The 25,846-nt window shown below is 46.6% G+C and overlaps 2 protein-coding genes across 2 annotated transcripts; both read left to right on the forward strand.

The window, feature by feature from the left end:
• Positions 1–5,338: 5,338 nt before the first annotated feature.
• LOC125512109 (amino acid transporter AVT6A-like) lies at positions 5,339–9,055 on the forward strand. Its single transcript, XM_048677175.1, has 6 exons — positions 5,339–5,812; positions 6,414–6,857; positions 7,498–7,650; positions 7,744–7,947; positions 8,034–8,499; positions 8,597–9,055. Exons 2-6 carry the CDS (start codon positions 6,437–6,439, stop codon positions 8,727–8,729), a joined length of 1,377 nt encoding a protein of 458 aa, XP_048533132.1. The 5' UTR covers positions 5,339–5,812; positions 6,414–6,436; the 3' UTR covers positions 8,730–9,055.
• A 971-nt stretch (positions 9,056–10,026) lies between these two features.
• On the forward strand, positions 10,027–12,014 carry LOC125512110 (biogenesis of lysosome-related organelles complex 1 subunit 2). Its single transcript, XM_048677176.1, has 2 exons — positions 10,027–10,251; positions 11,570–12,014. The coding sequence occupies exons 1-2, from the start codon at positions 10,141–10,143 to the stop codon at positions 11,837–11,839; spliced, it is 381 nt and encodes a 126-aa protein (XP_048533133.1). The 5' UTR covers positions 10,027–10,140; the 3' UTR covers positions 11,840–12,014.
• Positions 12,015–25,846: the final 13,832 nt, after the last annotated feature.

The following is a 25,846-nucleotide window of genomic DNA, read 5'->3' on the forward strand; positions in this document are numbered from 1 at the left end:
TAAAAAGTCCCTAGTCCCTTCCTAGAGGTTATTAAATGACCATGTTGCCCCTAGTATATAGAAAAATAACAATCAAACAACACCATGGGGTGGCGGGCCAATAGATGCATGGAGGGGCATTGTTGGAAAAGTCCCAAAAAGACTCTCCTTGAGAGTCTTCTTCATTTTGTCTCAAATGCCTAGTTTAATCCCTAAAAAGTCCTTCCCGTTTGGTAAAAAAGTCTTTAAAAGAGACTTTTTTTAGTCCCTACACAAAAAAGTCCCTGAAAACAAACACCCCTAAGACTGTTGCCGCTGTGGATCTGTAGCAGCCTGCCTGCTGCTGGTGTGCGGCGGCCGAGACGCTGCCGAGGAACACGAATAGACTAGAGGAGAGATGCGAATTGGAAAACGAACAGATGACGACCCGGGTCCCGAGGAGGCGTGTGGCTGCGTGCGTGCGTGCGTATACGTATACAAAATGTGAGTACAGACTACTAATCACGGTTTAGGCCTGGCCAGCTGGGCGCCTAGACATTGACAACCCGTGAGCTTTTGGGCCCTTTGCTTACGCTGTTCACATGACCACCTCACGTTATTGGGGTTAGGCATGATTTTTTACTGGGTTCAGGTGAACCAAACATGCACTACACGCAGGTACGTAGAAAAAGTTGTTGGGTTCACTTGAACCCAACGCTTGTGTGCTGGCTCCGTCGCTGATGAAGTGAATAGACTGCATGTTAAGAGAAATAAGATAGTGGGAATGAACTATTTAAGTGTTATAGATAGGTTAGTTCTCAAAAATAATATAAAATTATATAGAAAGTATATAAGATTGATAATATAATATCATGAAATGAAAGAAATTATAGGTATATTGGAGACATATCAACATTCCAAGTTTAATTACTGCTCGTCTTCAAGTAGGTAAATGATGAAAACAAAATTTTTGATGTTGAATGCTACTCTTACCTACCATATTTATCATGTAATCTTTTTACGGTATAAATATTGAGAAACGATGAAGTAATTGACATCAACATAATAATATTCATGAATATTCGTAGAATGGTTTGACACGTCACATAGACACAATCTGAAAATTCGACAACGTTGTTTGTGTATCTTTTGTAGTGATACAAACGTGTAGAACATGTCAACCAAATATACAATTGCACTAATCACCCCACTAATCATGGTCGACTTCGCTAGCTGTGGTGTAACTCGTTAATCCACAGTGCATTCTCATCCTTCCATCAGCCATGCGTCAATCCCTTCTCTCTTCTTATCTCTGCTTCACATTTTCTTATTGTGTTTTGTAAATAGTCTCCGAGTTGTGAACCAACTTTTGCCAAGCCGTGGCCGGAAGTAATATTTTTCGAGCTCGAACCTAGCATAGCAACCAGCGCTTGGTCTCATCGGCCGGCATCTGCCTCCCTCACGAGTCACTCATCCAAGCACCTAAGTGCATGTACAATGAAAGCAGCACCATGATGCTGCCCCAGGCCATCCACATCAGCGCATGAAACTGAGACTTTCGTGCAACTTCATGGACGAGACTTGCCTGCTCTTTCGGTGTGTGCCCATCCGTACTCCCGCATATGTGGCTTGATTTGATTGGACAAAATAAGGTCCGGACTCACCCTCTTAAAATCAGGGGAGAGAGATGATTAGATTAGAAAGAAAAAAAAAGACAACTGTAGGATGAAGTGGGAGCACGGATGGGAGCATGTGAAAGAAGCAGGCAAGCCAGATCCCAACTTCATATGTATCCAACGCGTATATACCCTTATGACGTAAGGCCAACTCCACCGCACGGCCCCAAACGGACGTCCATTTTATTCAGATTTCGTTCGTTTGGGATAGCAATGAGGACGAAAATGAACATGCGTGTCCGTCTTATATTCGAGGCGCCCACCGCAATAGAGCGACCCAAAACGTCCGCCCTTGGAATCTCGCCGCGCTCGCTCAGCCCAGCTGCCCGCATCGTCCCGCTCCCCCAACCACCACTCCCCACGGCGCCGCCCAGCCGCTCGTGGCCCTGCCGCGGCGACCCCGCCCCCGCCTCCGTTGAACGAGCTGGAGCTCGTGCGCCGCGTCGTGGGTGGAAGTGCAGCGGCACGCGCGCACGCCCGTCGTGCCCGCTGGGCAACAGCAGCCGGGCAAGGTTGTACGCGCCCACAGCTCGCCCGCCGCCTGGCACGCCCGCGGCTCGCACGGGTCGCCTTGCCACGCTCGTCGCCCGCCCTGCCTCGCCCTGACGCCGCGCCCGCGCTCGCGCACTCGTCCGCGCTCTCGCGTCCGCCACGCCCTAGCCTCGCCCCCTGCTCGCCCCGAGCCCCGCCGGCGCCCGAGCTCGCCACGCTCGGCCTGCGCCTGCGCCGGCCCGCGCCCGCAGCTGCCGCACAAGTCGTCGCCACGCGCGCCCTCGCCCGCGCAATCGCCGCCGTGCGCCCGCTCCCCACGCGCCTGCTCGCCCGCGCACTCGCAGCCGCGGCCCCGCTCGTCGCGCTGCAGCTTTCGCCTTCGCGTGCAAGCGCACCCGTTCGCGAGCGGCAGGAACACCTCAGGCTAGAGCCGGATGCAGCCCGGCCTGCCCCGCAGCGCCTCGGCCTCGGCATCGCTGAGCCGCGCCGCGAACCCGGTGAGCACCAGCGTCGCCCCGCTCGCGCCGGCCTCGCTCCAGCCGCGCCCACGCCCGCAAGCAGCTCCAACCGCGCCCTGCTGCCCCGCGCAGGCGCCCTGCTGCCCCGCTCCAGCCGCGCCCGCCCACCCCACGCCGCACGCCCGTAGCAGCTCCAGCCCGCGCCGCGCCCGCCTGCTTGCGACGCCGCCGGTTGCGCCGACGAGCTACTGCGTGCCGCGGCGGTGCATGTAGTAGGCGGAGGTGGCGTGCGCTGGCATGGCTTGTGTGTGGAGCAGAAGAGAGAGAGGAGAAAAGGTGGAGAGAGAGGATGGTGGGTGGGTATGGTGGGCCATGGGAGATAAAAAAGAGAGAGGATGACAGATGGGTCAGGCCTCACATGCAGAGGACACGACCCGAACGAGAAGGACGCAAGAACTGTCCGCCCGTGTCCGTTTCAGACGCAAAGCCAACCCAAGTTTGCTCTCAGGATGGGGTGAGGCAGACAAAAAACGGACATTTTTTAAGGATGGGGTCGTGCGCTGGGACATCTCGTTTGTCCGTTTACCCTAAACGGACAGGGCCGAACGATTTGGGGTCGTGCGGTGGAGTTGGCCTGAGTTGTTTCCTTTTTTGCCCATTCTTTACGTTTGCTATCTCTTCCTGTCGTCCTATCTCTCTCTTCCCTTTTTGCTTTTTCCATGAAGAGACCGTCTTCTGCAGGGATGAGACTTGCCTGCTCCCTCAGCGTGCTCCCATCCGTACTCCCGCATACGTGGCATGATTTGATTGGAACAAAATAAGGCCCGGAGAAGATGATTACATTAGAAAGAGAAAAAAGAAAAAAAAACAGCCGTAGAATGAAGTGGGAGTACGGATGGGAGCAGGCAAGCCGAATCCCTCCTGCAGAGGAGTCTCTGACACCTGCGGAGCAGCTGTTTGAGTAGCCACGGTGGCGTCCGAGCCAGAACCGGATCCTCTAACATTGAGAAGGAAAGTTAGAGAAGTTACAATACCATAACTTCCCTTCTTTCTATCCACATGATTAAGGTTAAAATGACTTAAATTAATTTGCAAATTGATGATCTACTGCGTATATTTATAGTAATTACATACAAACAAATTGATGGTGAAATAAAACTATTTTAAATTATTTATATCTATAGTAAATATCAACAGTAAACAACCTTCTAATTATCTACTAACCGTCCCTAACTTTCCTTCTTCATTTTACACTAGGCTAGCAATATAGCACGGTGACTTTCCTTTGCTATGTTAGAGGATCCGGTTCTGGCCTCTGAGGCATCAGGCTGGGGCGACCCATTGGCCATGCCCTAATCCAAAGCAGCTAAAAAACAAGAGTAAAATGCACTCGTGGTCATTGGACTTACCGTATAAGCTCACTTTGCTCATTGTATTCAAAAATACAGTCAATACGGTCACTATATACGTGTTGAGGTAATTATACGGTCACCGTAGATCGTATAGCTCCGTATTTCATCTATTTGACTGGTCAAACTATCCACGTGCTGCCTCATCAGCTCATTTTCTCCGCGGGTCCTACCTATCAGTGGGTGGAGAAAGAAGTAGAGCCAAAAAGTAAAATGATGCACAAGCGTGGATTGCAACCGGAGAACAGATGCTCGAGTGCCATTAGTCTAACCAGCTGCGCCAGTGTCGCCTTGTTGTTGCATAGCTTTAAGTTCCCTTTCAGCGATGTATGCTCGCATCGATCAATAGACGGCCGGCCGGACCGGCGGAACTTAGTTAGATGCCGATCCACCGATGGCAGCTATCTAGCATGGACGACGATTTACAGTTTGGATGGATCGGCTCGCGCCTCACGCAGGTGTCTAAACAAGTGAAGAACAGTACTTATGAACTGATTAACAGCTAGCTCTTCTTATTAAGTAGCAGTATCTCTGAATCTAAGATGGAGCGCGTCCGTCCACCCCCATTGATCTATCTCGTTCGTCACATGCCATGCGTATAGCTGCTTCCCAATGCCTCGCCTGTTTGTTGAAATGAAATCTTGTCAAGTACAAGTAGCAGCTAACTAGCTGCATCGCTGCATGACTGATCCACGCATGCATCACGCACTTAACCGCGGTACTTAGTTCACTACTCAACTACTTGAACAGAAGCCGGAAGTTGTCATATGAGTAGTGAACTACTGGGAGCATTTAACTCGACACGTATTATTAAAAAAACTCAACACCTATATACTGGAAGCTTTTAACTCAACACGTATATATTTCAACTACTGAAAGCTTTTAACTCACGTGACAGTTTCCACGCAACAGGTAAAAGTTTCCACTAGCTAAAGCACATACGCGAGAACTTTGGGTTCGAATCTCTGTTCGCGCGTAATTTTATTTCCGCTCTGCTTATTTCTCCCACCCACTGACAGGTAGGACCCACATGGGCAGAGAAAAAAATGAGCTGACGAGATTGTTTGACCGGTCAAATAGATGAAATACGGAGCTATACGATTTGTCAGTGACCATATAATCACCTCAATACGTATATAATGATCATCGTATTGACCGTATTCCTAAGTACAGTGACCAAAGTGAGCGTATACGATAAATCCAATGACCACGAGTGCATTTTACTCAAAAAAAACAACTTCCCCGTAACAAACCCGGCAGAATCTACCGCACCCATCGGCGAGTAGATAGCATAGATCCGTCACTCTCATCCGCTCGTCGACAAAAAAGATCTCGCCAGCGCATCTCCCTTCCTGCCATCATCCCCGTCGTCGTCTTCCTCGCTCGCTGTGCCACTGCCACGCCTCGCCATTTTTGTCATCTCGCCGCGGATAAGGAATGGCGAGGCAGCAAGCAACCGGCCAAAGACTAAACTAATCAGGCAAGTAAGAGGAAGCAAAGATCGACTGCGGAAGGCAAGGCAGGGACGCAATCCGGAGGGAATTAATTGCTTTCCTTCCTTCCTTTCCGTGGAAAGGGACCGGCGCTCGCGGCGACCAGGAAGGCAAGGAACGCGTCCGGTTCTTGGATAAGCGGAGGCGCGGCACCGCACCGCACGCGGCATTCGTCAATATAAGAAGGCCGCCGGGGGTGGGAGGCGGAGGGACAACTCCGTCTACACAAGCGCGCGCGCACCCACCAAAGTCTTCTGCCGATTTCTTCGTCTCCGCTCTCCTCGTGTTCGGGTTGTTGGCCGAGCGACAGTTGGGATTCTGTAGAGGTATGAGATTGAGATGCTACTCTCTGGCGCTTGTTTTTCTTTCCATGGTGGTAGGATTGGGTTAGCTTCGTCTGGGGTTTTGTCCCCAATCCAGTTGTCTGATCTGGTTGGTATATGCCCTGGAGAAGTTTGTCTTGGATTTGGGGGAAATTCCAAGATTTAGACGTTGCGCTGAATGTTTGTCCATTCTTGTACCGAACATCTTATGATTGAATAATGATACTGCTACATGTGTTCTACTGCCGGAAATGGCACTCGAAGTTTGTTGCTTTATGTGGTTTCGTTTCCTGTTTGTCATCAAGCCAGACTTTGTACATCCTGTCAAATGTGTCGGTCAAATAGTTAGTTGTAACTTGAAAGCTTAGTTCTTTCCTGAATAATCACGATCACCATTTCCCCAAGATAAATGAAACTCGGATTCTGCTTTCTTGATTCATGACAAGGTAGATACCTCTACAGATGATAGATTAGGAAAATGTAATCAAAGGACGGGAATTCAGATTTAAGGTTTTTTATAATGGTAACCTGAATATATTTCAAAAGAAATTCAGATTTATGATGAAATCTGTCTCTTGTCCTAATTGAAAATTTGCACGTACAGGAGGTTGAAAGTACTTGAAACAAATGGGGATTGGGGATGCATCACCTAGTGAAAACCAGTCTGCACACAAGGAACAGAGGGATGAGACCACGCCACTTCTCCCGGTCAAGGCGGAAGAGGAAGATGGGATCCATGAGTTCAATGGAGCGTCTTTCTCGGGTGCAGTTTTCAATCTGTCGACAACCATCGTGGGGGCTGGAATTATGGCCCTGCCAGCAAGTATCAAGATGCTAGGCATTATCCCTGGTATTTTGATGATCATCCTTGTGGCATTGCTCACTGAGGCATCAATTGACATGATGGTCAGGTGCAGCCACCAGGCCAAGATTACATCCTATGGCTGGCTCATGGGTGACTCTTTTGGTCAATGGGGGAGGATTGCACTGCAAGCATCTGTGGTCATAAACAACATTGGCGTCATGATTGTATACATGATTATCATCGGTATGCCTGTGACACGACCCTTTTCTGTTATGCCTACTTGAATATCGATAATTGGCAGTATACGTTCAGGTGCTATATTTTTAGTCCATGATTTACATAAAATGGAACCCATGGAAACTAAGTAATAACTTCTTAATTAATTACTTATAGTGAATGCTGATACATTTTTCGGTGAATTATCATCGGTATGCCTGTGACACGACCCTTCTCTGTCATGCCTACTTACCATCGAGAGTTGTAATGTTGAATATCGATAATTGGCTGTATACGTTCAGATGCTATACTTTTAGTCGCTGATTTACATAATATGTAATCCTTGGAAGCCTAATTAGTTACTCATAGTCAACACTGATACATGTCTTCGGTAGAACACTTATTTGGTTCGCTGCGGCTGGATTGTTGACTTAGATCTTTTCATTGATGTTGGATTTCTGTTTCCTATAATTCTTAAGTCTGATCGACCTCCCTAAAAGAAATCACCACTATGCTCCTATGTGTGTCCAAGCGATGTGTTGCATGGCACATCGAAATAAGTGCAAAAAAATGCTCTGTCTTCTTTTAGGAATTGGTTGAATCCTTATTTGGACCATGCAATTCGCTTCAAACTATTATTGATACTGCTTGTTCATCTTTTTTCTAGGTGATGTGCTATCGGGAACATCTACAGCTGGTGTTCATCACCGGGGTATCTTTGAGGGGTGGTTTGGGCCTCATTTCTGGAATTCTCGTCCAGTTGTTCTCCTTGCCACAACTATTTTTGTGTTTGCTCCATTGGTGAGCTTTAAGCGATTGGGTAAGTTTGTTTTGCATTGAAGAAAGAGGTCCATTTTGCTATTTCTCTTATGGTATCTGAACTAAATTACTAACGGAGCATCTTTGGTCGCAGATTCATTGAGATACACATCTGCTCTGTCAGTTGCTCTTGCTGTGGTTTTTGTTGTCATCACTGCTGGAATTGCTATTCTCAGACTGATAGAAGGTACCGCGGAGATTCCCAAACTCTTCCCTGAGATACATGAACTCAATTCCATCTGGGAACTCTTTACAGCTGTGCCGGTTCTTGTCACTGCCTATATTTGCCACTACAATGGTGTGTCTCCTACTTTATACTTGGTTTGGTCTTGCTGTAGTTCATTTCTCTGAGATCTAAAACATCTGCTTTTCATGATTGGACAGTTCACAGCATCGATAACGAACTGGAAGATAGAAGTCAGACTAAGCCAATTGTGCGAACTTCATTGGCTCTCTGTTCAAGTGTTTATGTTGCAACAAGCTTCTTTGCATATTTACTCTTCGGCGAGGGTACCCTCTCCGATGTGCTCGCTAATTTTGACTCTGACCTTCATATTCCATTCAGCTCTGTCTTCAATGATATAGTCAGAGTGAGCTATGTAGTCCATGTCATGCTGGTCTTCCCTATAGTCTTCTTTGCCCTTAGGCTCAACCTGGATGGACTCCTCTTCCCCACCTCAAGGCACATTTCTCATGACAACCGAAGGTTTACCATTATCACCGTCTCACTCCTCGCTGTGATTTATCTTGCTGCCAACTTCATACCAAGCATCTGGGATGCGTTCCAGTTCACCGGTGCTACAGCTGCTGTCCTGATTGGTTTCATCTTTCCTGCCATGATCATACTGAGGTAATCAGCATTCTGTTTGTGATGTGTGCCCCGATGTTTGTGGGTTTCCTTTTGGTTTACGTGTTCAATAATTTTATTCTGCTCATTGTTTCTTCAGGGATTCTTATGGGATTGCAACCAAGCGCGACAAGGTTTTAGCTGTAACCATGATTGTGCTTGCTGTGCTCTCCAATTCAGTGGCCCTGTACAGCGATGCGATGAGCATCTTCTACAGGAAGGTGGAGGCCTAGTCTGCTCCATGCCTCCATACTCCAAGGGAATAAGTCCAATGCACATGCACAATTCGGAGTGATTATTGAGCTTTAGTTAGTATATTGCGCAGTCAAGCAATGTGATTTCATGGTGGCCACTAATTTTTGTTTTGGACACTTGAGAGGATTTTGTTTGCTGCATTTGTCTAGTTCCTTGAACATGTAATCCGGCTCAGCATCTAGATGAGCAATTTGTGATCTGGTCGCAGGTGTTTGTATTTATTGGCAAGAACAAGATTTTTATTTACTTTTTGGGGTCATGTACATGTTCATATTCGATCATCTTGAAATGGATGTTTGAGAAAGCTCTTTGTATGCAATGAACTGAACCATATTCTAGGGGGAGACATTGTTGTGGATATATCATGTACATTTGCACCGACGTTTTCCTCACCTGTGAAAAAGGCGAACACCGAGCCGCAAACCTAGGCACGACTATCGTGGTTGTGTCTTCTCTTGTGGCCACAAGTAGGGGTCAGGATCTTCTACGGTCCCATTAGGTAGAAAAACTTTGACTTACCCTTTTATTCTTTTTTTTTCATGTTTTGAAAATGTGACATGTAGCGTGGTGCGTGCTATCAATGGTGTCCAATCACCACACTTCACACCCTTAATTTCATAGAAAATGAAAAATGATACATAGTCTGAATTGTGCAATCCTATAAGGCACCGTTTATACCATAGCGCACAATCAGACAATTCACATTAGTAGAAAAATAATGCCAAAAGGTTTACCCTAATAACATATAAAAATAGGTTGTCGTACTTACCGCACAATTAAAATAGGTTGCGTATTGAAGATACTAAAAATCATAACTGTCAACATTTTTCTTTGAGGAATATTGTGAAACAGTTTGTGACGTGGCCTCTAAATAGCAATTCTGTCGATAAAAACGCTTAGGTCCCCTTTGGTTTGCAAGAATTTTATTGTAATACTATAGGATAAGATTTTTACAGAAAAATGTATTTTTTTAGGACCCTTTGGTTTGCAGAATGGATTGCTATTCTTATCTAGAATTGGTTTCTACCATTCCCAGTTCAAGGAAAGAATTTTTTAGCTCAGACCTACTATAACAAATCTCATCTTATGAATCAAACAACATCTCTATAGCCTATAGGTATTGACATACATGTCATTTTTTTTCTTGAGGTAAAACATACATGTCATCTGATTTCCCAAAAAATTCTCTTTTTTTTGAGACAAATTTCCCAAAAATTCTTATTCTTATTCTTAAGTACGGGCCTTCCATTTTATATTGGGTCCCATCATGACGGCCCAGCAAACTGCATTTGTTTTTTTTTAGCGGACAGAGAAGTTCTCAGCAGAGCAGACAGGCGAACGAGCCCAAGCCCGATTCCTACTCGGCGGGAGCGGGTGGAAGCGCCGGCGATGGCGACCCCGGCGAAGGAGGAGGCGGCGGCAGGGAAGAGAGACGAGCTCGCCGACTCGCTGTCCGAGCTCTTCACCAACGTCTCCCTCATGGTCCGCGGCGAGCTCCAGGTCCGTCCATCCGCCACACTCGAGCCCACCCCTCACAATCCCCGCGGCATCTCCAAAGCTTTAGACGGCGAATCACGGCCTTCACGAGGCCCCCTGATCTCAGCTGTCGTGTGCAAATGGACGAAAAGAAGAGCGATTTGATTCCGCACCCAACTGTTTGGTGTTGATTTGATGATTGGCTAACGCGATAAAAAAAAAATCGTGCCATAACCCTAGCGCCGCAGAGCCCGTGGTCGTTCGTTCAGATTTCCTAGCTTGGACTGGTGCACGGATTTTTCTAGGTATTTTCTGGATCTGATACGCTCACGGGGGCTTCGTTAACGTTTGCCCCCATTTGGTTTCGATGCCTCAGTTCGAAGGACTGGTAGTGGCAGAGGAAAGCAATCACTGATCATGTATTGCTAAAGTGGATTTTCTACCATGGAATTGGTACGCCAAAATGGATACATGTCCGCTGCATTCTCTGGACACCAGTAGTTGCTACGCAATGTGCTTTAGTGCATCCATTCCCAGGTTATTTCTCATTTATGCTTGAAGGCGCGAAACTCGGTTGGCTTTATTTGTGATTTGAAATGGCTGTGTTCAGAATTTGTAGCCTAGGCTATGGGGTCTGTGCTCGGTTCTTTGTTTCTCGAGGGATTGAGTACTTATTCAGGGGCCAAAAATGCATCACAACTCAGATAGTACTACACTTTTGTAGCTCACAGATGACACATTTATATAGGCGTTGCTTCGTTTAACATGACAAGGTATCACTGAAGTGCATGAATTTAGATTGGCAGCAGAAGTCGCAGAACATTGATTTGCTTACTTAATCAAAAGAAGAAAAGTAGATCAATGGTATTGACATTGACAGACCTTTGCACAGATAGAGGCCATCCACTTGGTTTGGTTCTTGTGCTATGTCGTGTACCAAACGGCTTTCGGGTACTGTACTAATTCTCATACAGTGAGATTATTTTCATGTTTGCCAACAAAGCGTTATTTTCATTTGAGCAATAAATGGTGTACTTCTAGTCTAGTTTTGACGGGAAGCGCTTTGGTAGCTAAGGGTAATTAAATGTATTTGTAAATAACTTCACCAAACCATGTAGATTTATTGAAGGTTAAGAGATGGTTAATATTTTCTTAATCTGAATCTTCAGTGAAAAATGACAGATTTAATATAACTTTAGATTTAACTTTCTAAATTGTATTTAAAAAAAAGGTCAACTCTCCATTGCTGATGTTTATCGATAGTGTTACTGACTTCTGGTGTTATCAGCATTTGTTATATGTCAGCATTTATTTTTCTCTTAAGATGTCACATCCTTTTCAGGGAACCAACAACCAGCTCTCGCTGCTTGAAAAGATGAATCAACGTGTGACCGAGGAATACAGCAATTATGGAGACGTTGTGTCCGGTCTGCGAGTTTTTGTAGAACAACTGAATGAGAAAAACCAACGATTTGACGAGTATACAACGCAGATCGACGCGATAGACCAGCAGGTGAGTGAGTTTGAGGCAGTGGTGTCCATGCTTGATAAGCATGTCTCCATGTTGGAGAAGAAAGTGAAGTCCGCATATCACATTGCTCCCACGCAATGATTCATGTCCAAGCATCCCATCATGTCCTGTTCTCTTCACAATAATCGAGCATATATGTATCTAGTAGCTAAACACGTTTGGATGGGGAAAGTTACACTCTGGCCCTAATGTTTCCACCATTGCTGTACTTTCAGTCTTGTGGTGCAACTGCATAGACGAGTTGCGGTGTTCCTTCCAGGCACTTGTATAATACTCCCTCCGTTCCAAATTACTCGTTGCAGAAATGGATGTATCTAGAACTAAAATACATGTAGATACATCCATTTCTGCGACGAGTAATTCGGAACGGAGGGAGTACGTACTACTTGCTATTATGGAGACAAATAGACAGCACCATAAGATTTCCCTCCCCCACTTGTCATTCCTGCGATGAACGCTGGGGAATCTTTGAACGAGATGATTGTTGTTGCGGATCATCTGTTGCTGCTATGGTGGCTAATACACAGCAGTGTAAGATTTTGTTCCCACTTGTCTTTCCTGTGATGAAATGTTATCTTTTGGTAGCGAATGAGATGATAGTTGCAGAGCTTAATCATGCAGTTTCACCTTAACTATTGTGCAACCAGCATGTCTCCGTTGTGCAACTCTGATGGCTGGACTGGCATTCTCATGTGCACGTTAGTGTTACAAAGATTCGCGCGAATTTTCAATCCATGGAATCGATCTCGTAAGGACTGGTCAATGACAAATGACATGTGGTGACAGAGGAGTTGAAGCCCCTCCTGCCACTGAATTTCTTGGTCTGTCACGTTTTCACATGCGACTTGGCATCATGCATGCCTCTGTATCATTGCAGCTGTGCTCATGGACTTGACTGACTCCAAATTTCTTACACAAGCTCATATGTAAAATATCTTCAAAAGAAAATCATGACACTTTAGTATCCAAACCGAAGTGTAGAGAATGATTTGGTGTGTCGATAATTGATTGGTCATCACCAAAAACTGTAAAACTGTCATCACCTTCCTTGATAAGATAGAAGAATCGCGTACTTTGTCCACCCTCGAACGCTCCTTGCGCACCCAAGTGGCTTTCTCGCTGCATCGGCACAACGCTCTTTCCGCGCTTTACTTGCGCCAACGTGCCAAAATTAAAGATTGTGCCCTCGGAGATGAGAACTCAGAGTATTTCCACCTTTGCGCCACTATTCGTATGCGTAAAAACCAGATAAAGGCCTTCACCGTAAATGGCGTTGATGTTTCCTCTCACTCAGGCAAACATCAGGCCATGCGTGAGTACTTTAAAAAAATCATCGGCTCTCCTATCGCCTATGACATGCCCCCCAACCTGGATGAGTTGGTTTCAACATCTCGGCTCAATTCGTCTCAGTCCAACGCTCTATGCGTGCCTTTCACCCTAGATGGGCTCAAGAAGGCCTTGCTCTCCATGAAAGACAACGCGAGTCCAGGCCCCGATGGCTTTGGGCCGGCTTTTTATAAAGCAAATTGGGACCTTGTTAAAAACGATCTGATGCATCTTTTAGCTTCTTTTCACTCTTGCACCACCGACCTTACAAGCATCAACAAGTCCTTTATCGTTCTCATTCCTAAAAAACTAGGAACTTCTGAGCCCGATCACCTTCGGTCCATCTCTCTACAGAATTGCTCTGTAAAACTCTGCTCCAAATGCCTAACCAATAGAGTTCAACCGCTTATTCCGGACCTCATCCACCCTGACCAATCTGGGTTCATTAAAGGACGAAACATTGCGGAAAATTTCATCCTTGCTGCGGATATTGTCCAAGCTTGCCACAAGTGGAATTGTCCGGCTATAGTTCTAAAATTAGACTTTAAGAAAGCTTTCGACTCAGTCTCCTGGGACTGTCTGTGCAATATCCTCAAGGCGAAAGGTTTCCCGGACACTTGGATTCGTTGGATTATGATGTTAAATAACTCCAGTCAATCAGCCATTCTGCTAGACGGTGTCCCTGGGAATTGGATCCAATGCAAAAATGGCCTTAGGCAAGGCGATCCTATCTCTCCATACCTATTTATAATTGTTGCCGGCATACTGGAACGTATGATTCTTCACGCCTCTAACCAAGGTCTTCTGCAACATCCAATTATCCCAAACTCCCCCTGTCCGGTGTTGCAGTATGCCGAAGACACTCTCATTATCATCAAGGCCGACTCCGACCATCTAGCCCACCTTAAACTTATTTTGCATAACTTCTCTTTGGCTACTGGGCTTACGATCAACTTTGAAAAAAGCACGTTCGCCCCGGTCCATGTAAACCCTCACTCTGCTACGGTTATGGCGTCCTCTCTAGGTTGCTCAGTTGCCTCTTTCCCTCAAAATTACCTTGGCCTCCCTTTATCTACGCATAAATTACGGCTGCTAGATTTCCACCCTATGATCGCTAAGGTTGACAAGCGGTTGGTCGGTTGGCGAGGACACCTTCTCTCTATAGCCGGTAGGGCGGTCCTCGTCAAGTCTGTTATTCGTGCCCTCCCTACCTACGCCATGAGCGCTATGCTTCTTCCTGCTGGCACCATTCTAGAGATTGACAAACGTTGTCGCGCTTTCTTTTGGGCGGGTGACGACACTGTCAATGGGGGACAGTGTAAGGTTGCTTGGGATGAGGTTTGTGCCCCGATTAGCAAAGGCGGTCTCGGTTTTCGTTGCCTACGCACCCACAATATTTGCCTCCTCCTCAAATCGCTAAGTAAAATCCACTGCCCAGGCAACGCCTCCTGGGAGACGTGGCTTGCTAACACCTACGGCTGGGCCGGTGGGCACTACATCGGAGACCCACATAGGTTACACACGAACGTCTGGAAAGATCTAACTTCCGGCCTTTCCTTTTTTTTCGCTCAATCGCACATGTCAAAATTGGCAACGGCATCTCTACTGCCTTCTGGCTGGATCTCTGGATCGGCGTGGTGCCTCTAGCTTCCCACTTTCCAAATCTCTTCTCACACACCACCAAACCGAATGTCTCAGTTGCCTTCATGCTAGCCGATGTGGACCTACGACCCTCGCTACAGCCACGTTTAACCAACGCTGCTAACTCCGAACTTCAATCCTTTGTGATCCCTATTAGCCACCGTTACCTTAATGGCGCATGTGCCAGATTCACGTATATGCAGGATTAACGACAAACCCCTCACTGTTGCTTATGCATATGATGCGGCTTTTGCCTCTCGGCCAGAGGATCTGTTCGCAGACTTCATCTGGGGGAAGAACTATGCGACTAACCAATGCAGGTTGTTTCTCTGGCTCGCACACAAAGGGCGATTATTCACCAACGAGCGTCGATTCCGAAGAAGTCTGTCAGACTCTGACTCCTGCCTGTTCTGCTCGGAAACTGAATCAACTTCCCACATGCTGCTACACTGCACAACGGCCTCTGGGGTCTGTACAGTTGTCGACTCCCTAAACATTGCTCCTGCTGATTGTGAGACAATACATGACCTGCAAAATCCACAGCATACATGCAAGGCCCGCAACACGGTCATCATGGCTATCCTCTGGAGTGTCTGGAAAAGAAGAAACGCCAAAATTTTCAGAAACGAGGTGGAATCTTTGGGAACTGTTCTCCGTCGTGCTGCTCCAAAAAATCTTCTTTTGGTCAAGCAGATGTGCTAATGAGTCCCGGAAACAAACTCTGATTGAATGGGGGATTATGTTGTCCCGGCTGGATGTAGCTTAGTCCCTAGCTTTTTATTTTCTCCTTACCCCCCTCCCGCACTCTCTGTAAATACTATGTAAAACAAAATCAATAAAATGAGTTCAGGTTGGCCTTGCCCACCGTAGTTCCCTCAAAAAATTTGATTGATCATGCACTAGGCACATATATATAGGTACAAGGGGTGCGACCGATATCTTTTCTCCTAAGATACATGTACATACAGAGGGACACAGACACTACAAGTACTGCATACAAAACACAGACCTACGTACATGTACACATGTTTAACACCCCCCCCTCCCCGCAGTCGAAGCGTAGCCGGTGACGCAGAGACTGGACCGAAAGCACTCGAATGTCGAGGTGGGTAGTCCCTTCGTCATAACGTCGGCGAACTGCTGATCGGTGGGCACATGGAGAACTATTGATCGTTGGGCACATGGAGAACGCGAACACGACCAAGTGCGACGTGCTCCCTGACGAAGTGTATGTCGAGCTCAATGTGATTCGTTCGTCGGTGATGGACAGGGTTAGCAGCTAGGTACACCGCGGAGACGTTGTCATACTAGAAAAGCGTCGCCTTGGTAACCTCACAGAGCAACTCTTGAAGTAGTTGTTGATGTCTACTACACAACCTTCTTCTTGTAGATGTTGTTGGGTCTCCAAGTGCAGAGGTTTGTAGGACAGTAGCAAATTTCCCTCAAGTGGATGACCTAAGGTTTATCAATCCGTAGGAGGCGTAGGATGAAGATGGTCTCTCTCAAGCAACCCTGCAACCAAATAACAAAGAGTCTCTTGTGTCCCCAACACACCCAATACAATGGTAGATTGTATAGGTGCACTAGTTCGGCGAAGAGATGGTGATACAAGTGCAATATGGATAGTAGATAAAGGTTTTTGTAATCTGAAAATATAAAAACAGCAAGGTAACTAATAATAAAAGTGAGCGTAAACGGTATTGCAATGATAGGAAACAAGGCCTAGGGTTCATACTTTCGCTAGTGTAAGTTCCCTCAACAATAATAACATAATTGGATCATATAACTATCCCTCAACATGCAACAAAGAGTCACTCCAAAGTCACTAATAACGGAGAACAAACGAAGAGATTATGGTAGGGTACGAAACCACCTCAAAGTTATTCTTTCCAATCAATCCGTTGGGTTATTCCTATAAGTGTCACAAACAGCCCTAGAGTTCGTACTAGAATAACACCTTAAGACACAAATCAACCAAAACCCTAAGTCACCTAGATACTCCAATGTCACCTCAAGTATCCGTGGGTATGATTATACGATATGCATCACACAATCTTAGATTCATCTATTCAACCAACACATAGGACCTCAAAGAGTGCCCCCAAAGTTTCTACCGGAGAATCACGATGAAAACGTGTGCCAACCCCTATGCATAGGTTCATGGGCGGAACCCGCAAGTTGATCACCAAAACATACATCAAGTGAATCACGTGGTATCCCATTGTCACCACAGGTACGCACGGCAAGACATACATCAAGTGTTCTCAAATCTTTAAAGACTCAATCCGATAAGATTACTTCAAAGGGGAAACTCAATTCATTACAAGAGAGTAGAGGGGAAGGAGAAACATAAGATCCAACTATAATAGCAAAGCTCGCGATACATCAAGATCGTGCCAAATCAAGAACACGAGAGAGAGAGAGATCAAACACATAGCTACTGGTACATACCCTCAGCCCCGAGGGAGAACTACTCCCTCCTCGTCATGGAGAGCACCGGGATGATGAAGATGGCCACCGGAGAGGGATTCCCCCCTCCGGCAGGGTGCCGGAACGGGTCTAGATTGGCTTTCGGTGGCTATGGAGGCTTCTGGCGGCGGAACTCCCGATCTAATCTCTGTTCTAGAAGTTTTAGGATACGTGGGTATATATGGGTGAAAGGAGTACGTCGGTGGACCGAAGGGGGGGCCACGAGGCAGGGGGCGCGCCCAGGGGGGTGGGCACGCCCCTACCCTCGTGAGCTCCTCCTTCATCTTCTGACATAGGGTCCAAGTCTATCCGGTAGGTTTCCTTCCAAAAATAACTTCTCCAGTTGATTTCGTTCTGTTTCGACTCCGTTTGATATTCCTTTTTTTCGAAACACTGAAATAGGCATAAAACAGCAAATCTGGGTTGGGCCTCCGGTTAATAGGTTAGTCCCAAAAATAATATAAAAGTGGAAAATAAAGCCCAATATTGCCCAAAACAGTAGATAATATAGCATGGAGCAATAAAAAATTATAGATACGTTGGAGACGTATCAGCTGTCGTAGCCAAGAGCACTCCGCGACGGCGTTGGCCACGGCCGGTACTCAGCCTCGGCGCTCGATCGTGAGATCGTGGGTTGTCGTTTAGACGACCACGAAATCAGAGAGGGCCCAAGGTAGACGCAGTAGCCGAAAGTGGAGCGTCGAGTGTCGGGACACCCAGCCCAGTCGGCATCGGAGTAGGCGACAAGGCTGGTGTTAGATGATGCCGTCAGGGTGAGACCCATGGCTATGGTGCCACGTATATACCGAAGAATACATTTCACTAGAGCCCAATGAGTGTCACGAGGAGCATGCATATGAAGGCACACCTGCTGGACAGCGTACTGAATGTCCGGACGCGTCAGCGTGAGGTACTGAAGTGCACCGACGATGGAGCGGTAGGAGGGAGCGTCGGACGCCGGAGAGCCATCGACGGCGGGCACCTTAGCATTTGTGTCGACATGCATAGAAGCAGGATTGCAGTTAAGCATGCTCGCTCGCTCTAGAAGCTCGTAGGCGTACTTCTTCTGGTGCAGGAAGAAGCCAGTGGCCCGGTGCACAACCTCGATGCTGAGGAAGTAGTGAAGAGCCCCCAAGTCCTTGAGGGTGAAGTCAGTGCCAAGGCGAGCTGTGATCTGCTGAAGGAGCGCTAGCGAGGATGCAGTCATGATGATGTCATCAACGTACAGGAGGAGGTACGCGGTGGCGGGGCCCTGGAGATAAACGAACAAGGAGGCATCAGACCGTGTGGCCCGGAACCCCTGCTGCTGAAGGAAGGTCGCAATCTGCTGGTATTAGGCCCGAGGCGCCTGCTTCAGCCCGTAGAGAGAACGGGAGAGCAAGCACACGTGGTCCGGATAGTCGGTGTCAACGAAACCAGTAGGCTGCTGACATAACACATGCTCGTCGAGATGGCCATTCAAGAAAGCATTAGACACATCGAGCTGGTGGACTGGCCAGGCGCGAGAAACAGCAAGCTGGAGGACAGCGCGAATCGTGCCCGGTTTGACAACCGGGGCGAAGGTGTCGGTGAAGTCCACGCCGGCACGCTGGCGGAAGCCGCGCACCACCCAACGCGCCTTGTAGCGCTCGAGAGAGAGCCGTCGGGGCGAGTCTTGTGGCGGAAGACCCACTTGCCAGTGATGACATTGGCACAGGGAGACCGCAGGACAAGCTGCCACGTACGGTTGCGCTGCAAGGCGTCAAACTCCTCACGCATCACAGCTAGCCAGTTCGAATCCCGAAGGGCTGCGCTAGCGGAGGTGGGGAGCGGAGACGGCGCCAAGGTAGATGCAGCAGGCGTGTATTCAACAGACGGGTAGCGCGTGCTAGGACGAAGCATCCCAGTCCGAGCTCGAGTGACCGCGGAGGAGGCCGCAACGGGGACGGTCGTGGGGGCCGCGTTGGCGGGGGTCGTGGCGACGGGGGCCCCGACAGGAGCCAAGGCGACGGGGGCCGCGGCAGGGGGGCCACGACGGGGGCTGCGGCGACAGGGGCCGCCGGCGCGGGGAGCACGGGCAGGGCAGAGCCCAGTGCGCGGCTGGGCGGTTCGCCGGAGGTGGAGGCAGGGGCGTGATACGTCTCCGTCGTATCTATAGTTTTTGATTGATCCATGCCAATATTCTACAATTTTCATATACTTTTGGCAACTTTTTATACTATTTTTGGGACTAACATATTGATCCAGTGCCCAGTACCAGTTCCTGTTTGTTGCATGTTTTTTGTTTCGCAGAATATCCATATCAAACGGAGTCCAAACGGGATAAAAACCAACGGAGAATTTTTTTTGGAATATATGTGATTTTGGGGAAGAAAAATCCATGCGAGACGATGCCCGAGGGGGAAAGAGGCAGGGGGCGCACCCCAGGGGGTCAGGCGCGCCCTGGGCCCTCGTTGCCACCCCGTAAGGCGGTTGGTGCCCTTCTTTCGCCGCAAGAAAGCTAATATCCGGATAGAGATCGTGTTAAAATTTCAGCCCAATCGGAGTTACAGATCTCCGGGAATATAAGAAACGGTGAAAGGGCAGAATCTAGGAACGCAGAAACAGAGAGAGACAGAGAGACAGATCCAATCTCGGAGGGGCTCTCGCCCCTCCCGTGCCATGGAGGCTGCTACCTCTTGAGCACTGTGTTGGATTTCCTTGAAGAGGAAAGGATGATGCAGCAAAGTAGCATAAGTATTTCCCTCAGTTTTTGAGAACCAAGGTATCAATCCAGTAGGAGGCTACGCGCTATTCCCTCGTACCTGCACAAAACAAATAGCTCCTCGCAATGAACACGATAAGGGGTTGTCAATCCCTTCACGATCACTTACGAGAGTGAGATCTGATAGATATGATAAGATAATATTTTTGGTATTTTTTTGATAGAGATGCAAAGTAAAATAAACGCAAAGTAAATAAATAAGTGGAAGATTAATATGATGAAGATAGACCCGGGGGCCATAGGTTTCACTAGTGGCTTCTCTCAAGAGCATAAGTATTTTATGGTGGGTCAACGAATTACTGTTGAGCAATTGACAGAATTGAGCATAGTTATGAGTGTATCTAGGTATGATCATGTATATAGGCATCACGTCCGAGACAAGTAGACCGACTCCTGCCTACATCTACTACTATTACTCCACTCATCGACCGCTATCCAGCATGCATCTAGAGTATTAAGTTCATGGAAACAGAGTAACGCCTTAAGCAAGATGACATGATGTAGAGGGATAAATTCATGCAATATGATAAAAAAACATCTTGTTATCCTCGATGGCAACAATACAATACGTGCCTTGCTGCCCCTACTGTCACTGGGAAAGGACACCGCAAGATTGAACCCAAAGCTAACCACTTCTCCCATTGCAAGAAAGATCAATCTAGTAGGCCAAACCAAACTGATAATTCAAAGAGACTTGCAAAGATAACCAATCATACATAAAAGAATTCAGAGAAGATTCAAATATTGTTCATAGATAATCTTGATCATAAACCCACAATTCATCGGTCTCAACAAACACACCGCAAAAATAAGATTACATCGAATAGATCTCCACAAGAGAGGGGGAGAACTTTGTATTGAGATCCAAAAAGAGAGAAGAAGCCATCTAGCTAATAACTATGGACCCGAAGGTCTGAGGTAAACTACTCACACTTCATCGAAGAGGCTATCGTGTTGATGTAGAAGCCCTCCGTGATGGATGCCCCCTCCGGCGGAGCTCCGGAACAGGCCCCAAGATGGGATCTCGTGGATACAGAAAGTTGCGGCGGTGGAATTAGGTTTTTGGCTCCGTATCTGATCGTTTGGGGGTACGTAGGTATATATAGGAGGAAGGAGTACGTCGGTGGAGCAACAGGGGGCGCACGAGGGTGGAGGGCGCGCCTTGGGGGGGGGGGGGGGGGGGGGGGGGGGGGGGGGGGGGGGGGGGGGGGGGTAGGCGCGCCCCTACCTCGTGGACTCCTCCTTTGTTTCTTGACGTAGGGTCCAAGTCTCCTGGATCTTGTTCATTCCAAAAATCACGTTCCCGAAGGTTTCATTCCGTTTGGACTCCGTTTGATATCCCTTTTCTTCGAAACCCTAAAACAGGCAAAAAAAACAGCAATTCTGGGCTGGGCCTCCGGTTAATATGTTAGTCCCAAAAGTAATATAAAAGTGGATAATAAAGCCCAATAATGTCCAAAACAGTAGACAATATAGCATGGAGCAATAAAAAATTATAGATACGTTGGAGACGTATCAAGCATCCCCAAGCTTAATTCCTGCTCGTCCTCGAGCAGGTAAATGATAAAAAAGATAATTTTTGATGTGGAATGCTACCTAGCATAATCTTGATCATGTATCTAATCATGGCATGAATATTAAGATACAAGTGATTCAAAGCAATAGTCTATCATTTGACATAAAAACAATAATACTTCAAGCCTACTAATAAAGCAATCATGTCTTTTCAAAATAACATGGCCAAAGAAAGTTATCCCTACAAAATCATATAGTCTGGCTATGCTCCATCTTCACCACACAAAATATTCAAATCATGCAAACCCCGATGACAAGCCAAGCAATTGTTTCATACTTTTGACGTTCTCAAACATTTTCAACTTTCACGCAATACATGAGCATGAGCCATGGACATAGCACTATAGGTGGAATAGAATGGTGGTTGTGGAGAAGACAAAAAGGAGAAGATAGTCTGACATCAACTAGGCGTATCAACGGGCTATGGAGATGCCCATCAATAGATATCAATGTGAGTGAGTAGGGATTGCCATGCAACGGATGCACTAGAGCTATAAGTGTATGAAAGCTCAACAAAAGAAACTAGTGGGTGTGCATCCAACTCGCTTGCTCACGAAGACCTGGGGCATTTTGAGGAAGCCCATCATTGGAATATACAAGCCAAGTTCTATAATGTAAAATTCCCACTAGTATATGAAAGTGACAACAAAGGAGACTCTCTATCATGAAGATCATGGTGCTACTTTGAAGCACAAGTGTGGTAAAAAGAATAGTAGCATTGCCCCTTCTCTCTTTTTCTCTCATTTTTTTTTGGGCTTCATTGGCCTCTTTTATTTATTTATTTTCGTCCGGAGTCTCATCCCGACTTATGGGGGAATCATAGTCTCCATCATCCTTTCCTCACTGGGGCAATGCTCTAATAATGATGATCATCACACTTTTATTTACTTACAACTCAAGAATTACAACTCAATACTTAGAACAAGATATGACTCTATATGAATGCCTCCGGTGGTGTACCGGGATGTGCAACGACTCATGAGTGACATGTATGAAAGAATTATGAATTGTCGCTTTGCCAAAAATACGATGTCAACTACATGATCATGCTAAGCAATATGACAATGATGGAGTGTGTCATAATAAACGGAACGGTGGAAAGTTGCATGGCAATATATCTCGGAATGGCTATGGAAATGCCATAATAGGTAGGTATGGTGGCTGTTTTGAGGAAGGTATATGGTGGGTGTATGTGGTATGTGGGTGGACCGGTGCTTGGGTACTGTCCTTACTTGGACAAGCATCCCACTTATGATTAACCTCTATTGCAAGCATCTGCAACTACAACAAAGGTATTAAGGTAAACCTAACCATAGTATGAAACATATGGATCCAAATCAGCACCTTACAAAGCAACGCATAAACTAGGGTTTAAGCTTCTGTCACTCTAGCAACCCATCATCTACTTATTACTTCCCAATGCCTTCCTCTAGGCCCAAATAATGGTGAAGTGTTATGTAGTCGACGTTCACATAACACCACTAGAGGCTAGACAACATACATCTCATCAAAATATTGAACAAATACCAAATTCACATGACTACTAATAGCAAGACTTCTCCCATGTCCTCAGGAACAAACGTAACTACTCACAAAGCATATTCATGTTCATAATCAGAGGGGTATTAATATGCATATAGGATCTGAACATATGATCTTCCACCAAATAAACCAACTAGCATCAATTACAAGGAGTAATTAACACTACTAGCAACCTACTAGTACCAATCCCGGACTTGGAGACAAGAATTGGATACAAGAGATGAACTAGGGTTTTGAGAGGAGATGGTGCTTATGAAGATGTTGATGGAGATTGCCCTCTCCCAATGAGAGGAGCATTCGTGATGACAATGGAGATGATTTCCTCCTCCCGGAGGGAAGTTTCCCCGGCAAAACAGCTCTGCCGGAGCCCTAGATTGGATCCGCCAAGGTTCCGCCTCGTGGCGGCGGAGTTTCGCTCGGGAAGATGGATTATGATTTTTTCCTTATCGAAAGACACCATATAGCAGAAGATGACCATCAGAGGGCCACCAGGGGGCCCACAAGGTAGGGGGCGTACCCAGGGGGGTAGGACGCGCCCCCACCCTCGTGGGCAGGGTGTGCCCCCCTGGTGAACTTCTTCCGCTGAGTATTTTTATATATTCTGAAAACGTCTTCCGTGAAGTTTCAGGACTTTTGGAGCTGTGCAGAATAGGTCTCTAATATTTGCTCCTTTTCCAGCCCAGAATCCCAGCTGCCGGCATTCTCCCTCTTTATGTAAACCTTGTAAAATAAGAGAGAATAGGCATAAGTATTGTGACATAATGTGTAATAACAACCCATAATGCAATAAATATCGATATAAAAGCATGATGCAAAATGGACGCATCAGTATGATACCGGCGAAAGGTGCGCGGTATTAGAGAGGCTAGCAATGGTGGAAGGAGGAAAAGTGCATATAATCCATGGACTCAACATTAGTCATAAAGAACTCATATACTTATCGCAAAAATCTACAAGTCATCAAAGAAAAGTAATTACGCGCATGCTCCTAGGGGGATAGATTGGTAGGAAAAGACCATCGCTCGTCCCCGACCGCCACTCATAAGGAAGACAATCAAAAAATAAATCATGCTTCGACTTCATCACATAACGGTTATCATAAAGTAAAAAGCAAAGTAAATAAATAAGTATTGGAAGATTAATATGATGAAGATAGACTCCGGGGCCATAGGTTTCACAAGTGGCTTCTTTCAAGAGCATAAGTATTTTACGGTGGGTGAACGAATTACTGTTGAGCAATTAACAGAATTGAGCATAGTTATGAGAGTATCTAGGTATGATCATGTATATATGCATCACGTCCGAGACAAGTAGACCGACTCCTGCCTGCATCTACTACTATTACTCCACTCATCGACCGCTATCCAGCATGCATCTAGAGTATTAAGTTCATGGAAACAGAGTAACGCCTTAAGCAAGATGACATGATGTAGAGGGATAAATTCATGCAATATGATAAAAACCCCATCTTGTTATCCTCGATGGCAACAATACAATACATGCCTTGCTGCCCCTACTGTCACTAGGAAAGGACACTGCAAGATTGAACCCAAAGCTAAGCACTTCTCCCATTGCAAGAAATGTCAATCTAGTAGGCCAAACCAAACTGATAATTCGAAGAGACTTGCAAAGATACCCAATCATACATAAAAGAATTCAGAGAAGATTCAAATATTGTTCATAGATAATCTTGATCATAAACCCACAATTCATCGATCTCAACAAACACACCGCAAAAAGAAGATTACATCGAATAGATCTCCACAAGAGAGGGGGAGAACTTTGTATTGAGATCCAAAAAGAGAGAAGAAGCCATCTAGCTAATAACTATGGACCCGAAGGTCTGAGGTAAACTACTCGCACTTCATCAGAGAGGCTATGGTGTTGATGTAGAAGCCTGCCCCCTCCGGCGAAGCTCGGGAATAGGCCCCAAGATGGGATCTCGTGGATACAGAAAGTTGCGGCGATGGAATTAGGTTTTTGGCTCTGTATCTGATCGTTTGGGGGTACGTAGGTATATATAGGAGGAAGGAGTACGTCGATGGAGCAACAAGGGGCCCACGAGGGTGGAGGGCGCGCCTAGGGGAGGGGGGGGGGGTAGGCGTGCCCCCTACCTTGTGGCATCCTCCTTTGTTTCTTGATGTAGGGTCCAAGTCTCCTGGATGTTGTTTGTTTCGAAAATCATGTTCCCGAAGGTTTCATTCCGTTTGGACTCAGTTTGATATTCCTTTTCTTCAAAACCCTAAAATAGGCAAAAAAACCAGCAATTCTAGGTTGGGCCTCCGGTTAATAGGTTAGTCCCAAAAGTAATATAAAAGTGGATAATAAAGCCCAATAATGTCCAAAACAGTAGATAATATAGCATGGAGCAATCAAAAATTATAGATACATTGGAGACATATCAGAGGCCATGGACCAGAGGGGAAACCCTTATCCCATCTAGGGGGGAGGTCAAGGAAGAAGAAGGGGGGCTCTCCCCCCTCTCTCCCGGTGGCGCTGGAACGCCGCCGGGGCCATCATCATCACCGCAATCTACACCAATAACTTCACCGCCATAATCAGCAACTCTTCCCCCCTCTATGCAGTGGTGTAACCCCTCTTTTGCCTGCTGTAATCTCTACTTAAACATGGTGCTCAACGCTATATATAATTTCCCAATGATGTATGGCTATCCTATGATGTTTGAGTAGATCCACTTTGTCCTATGGGTTATTTGATGATCAAGATTGGTTTGAGTTGCATGTTTTATTATTGGTGTTGTCCTATGGTGCTCTCCGTGTCGCGCAAGCATG

Source organism: Triticum urartu, chromosome 6 (assembly GCF_003073215.2).
Source record: "Triticum urartu cultivar G1812 chromosome 6, Tu2.1, whole genome shotgun sequence".
NCBI classification, from domain to species: domain Eukaryota; kingdom Viridiplantae; phylum Streptophyta; class Magnoliopsida; order Poales; family Poaceae; genus Triticum; species Triticum urartu.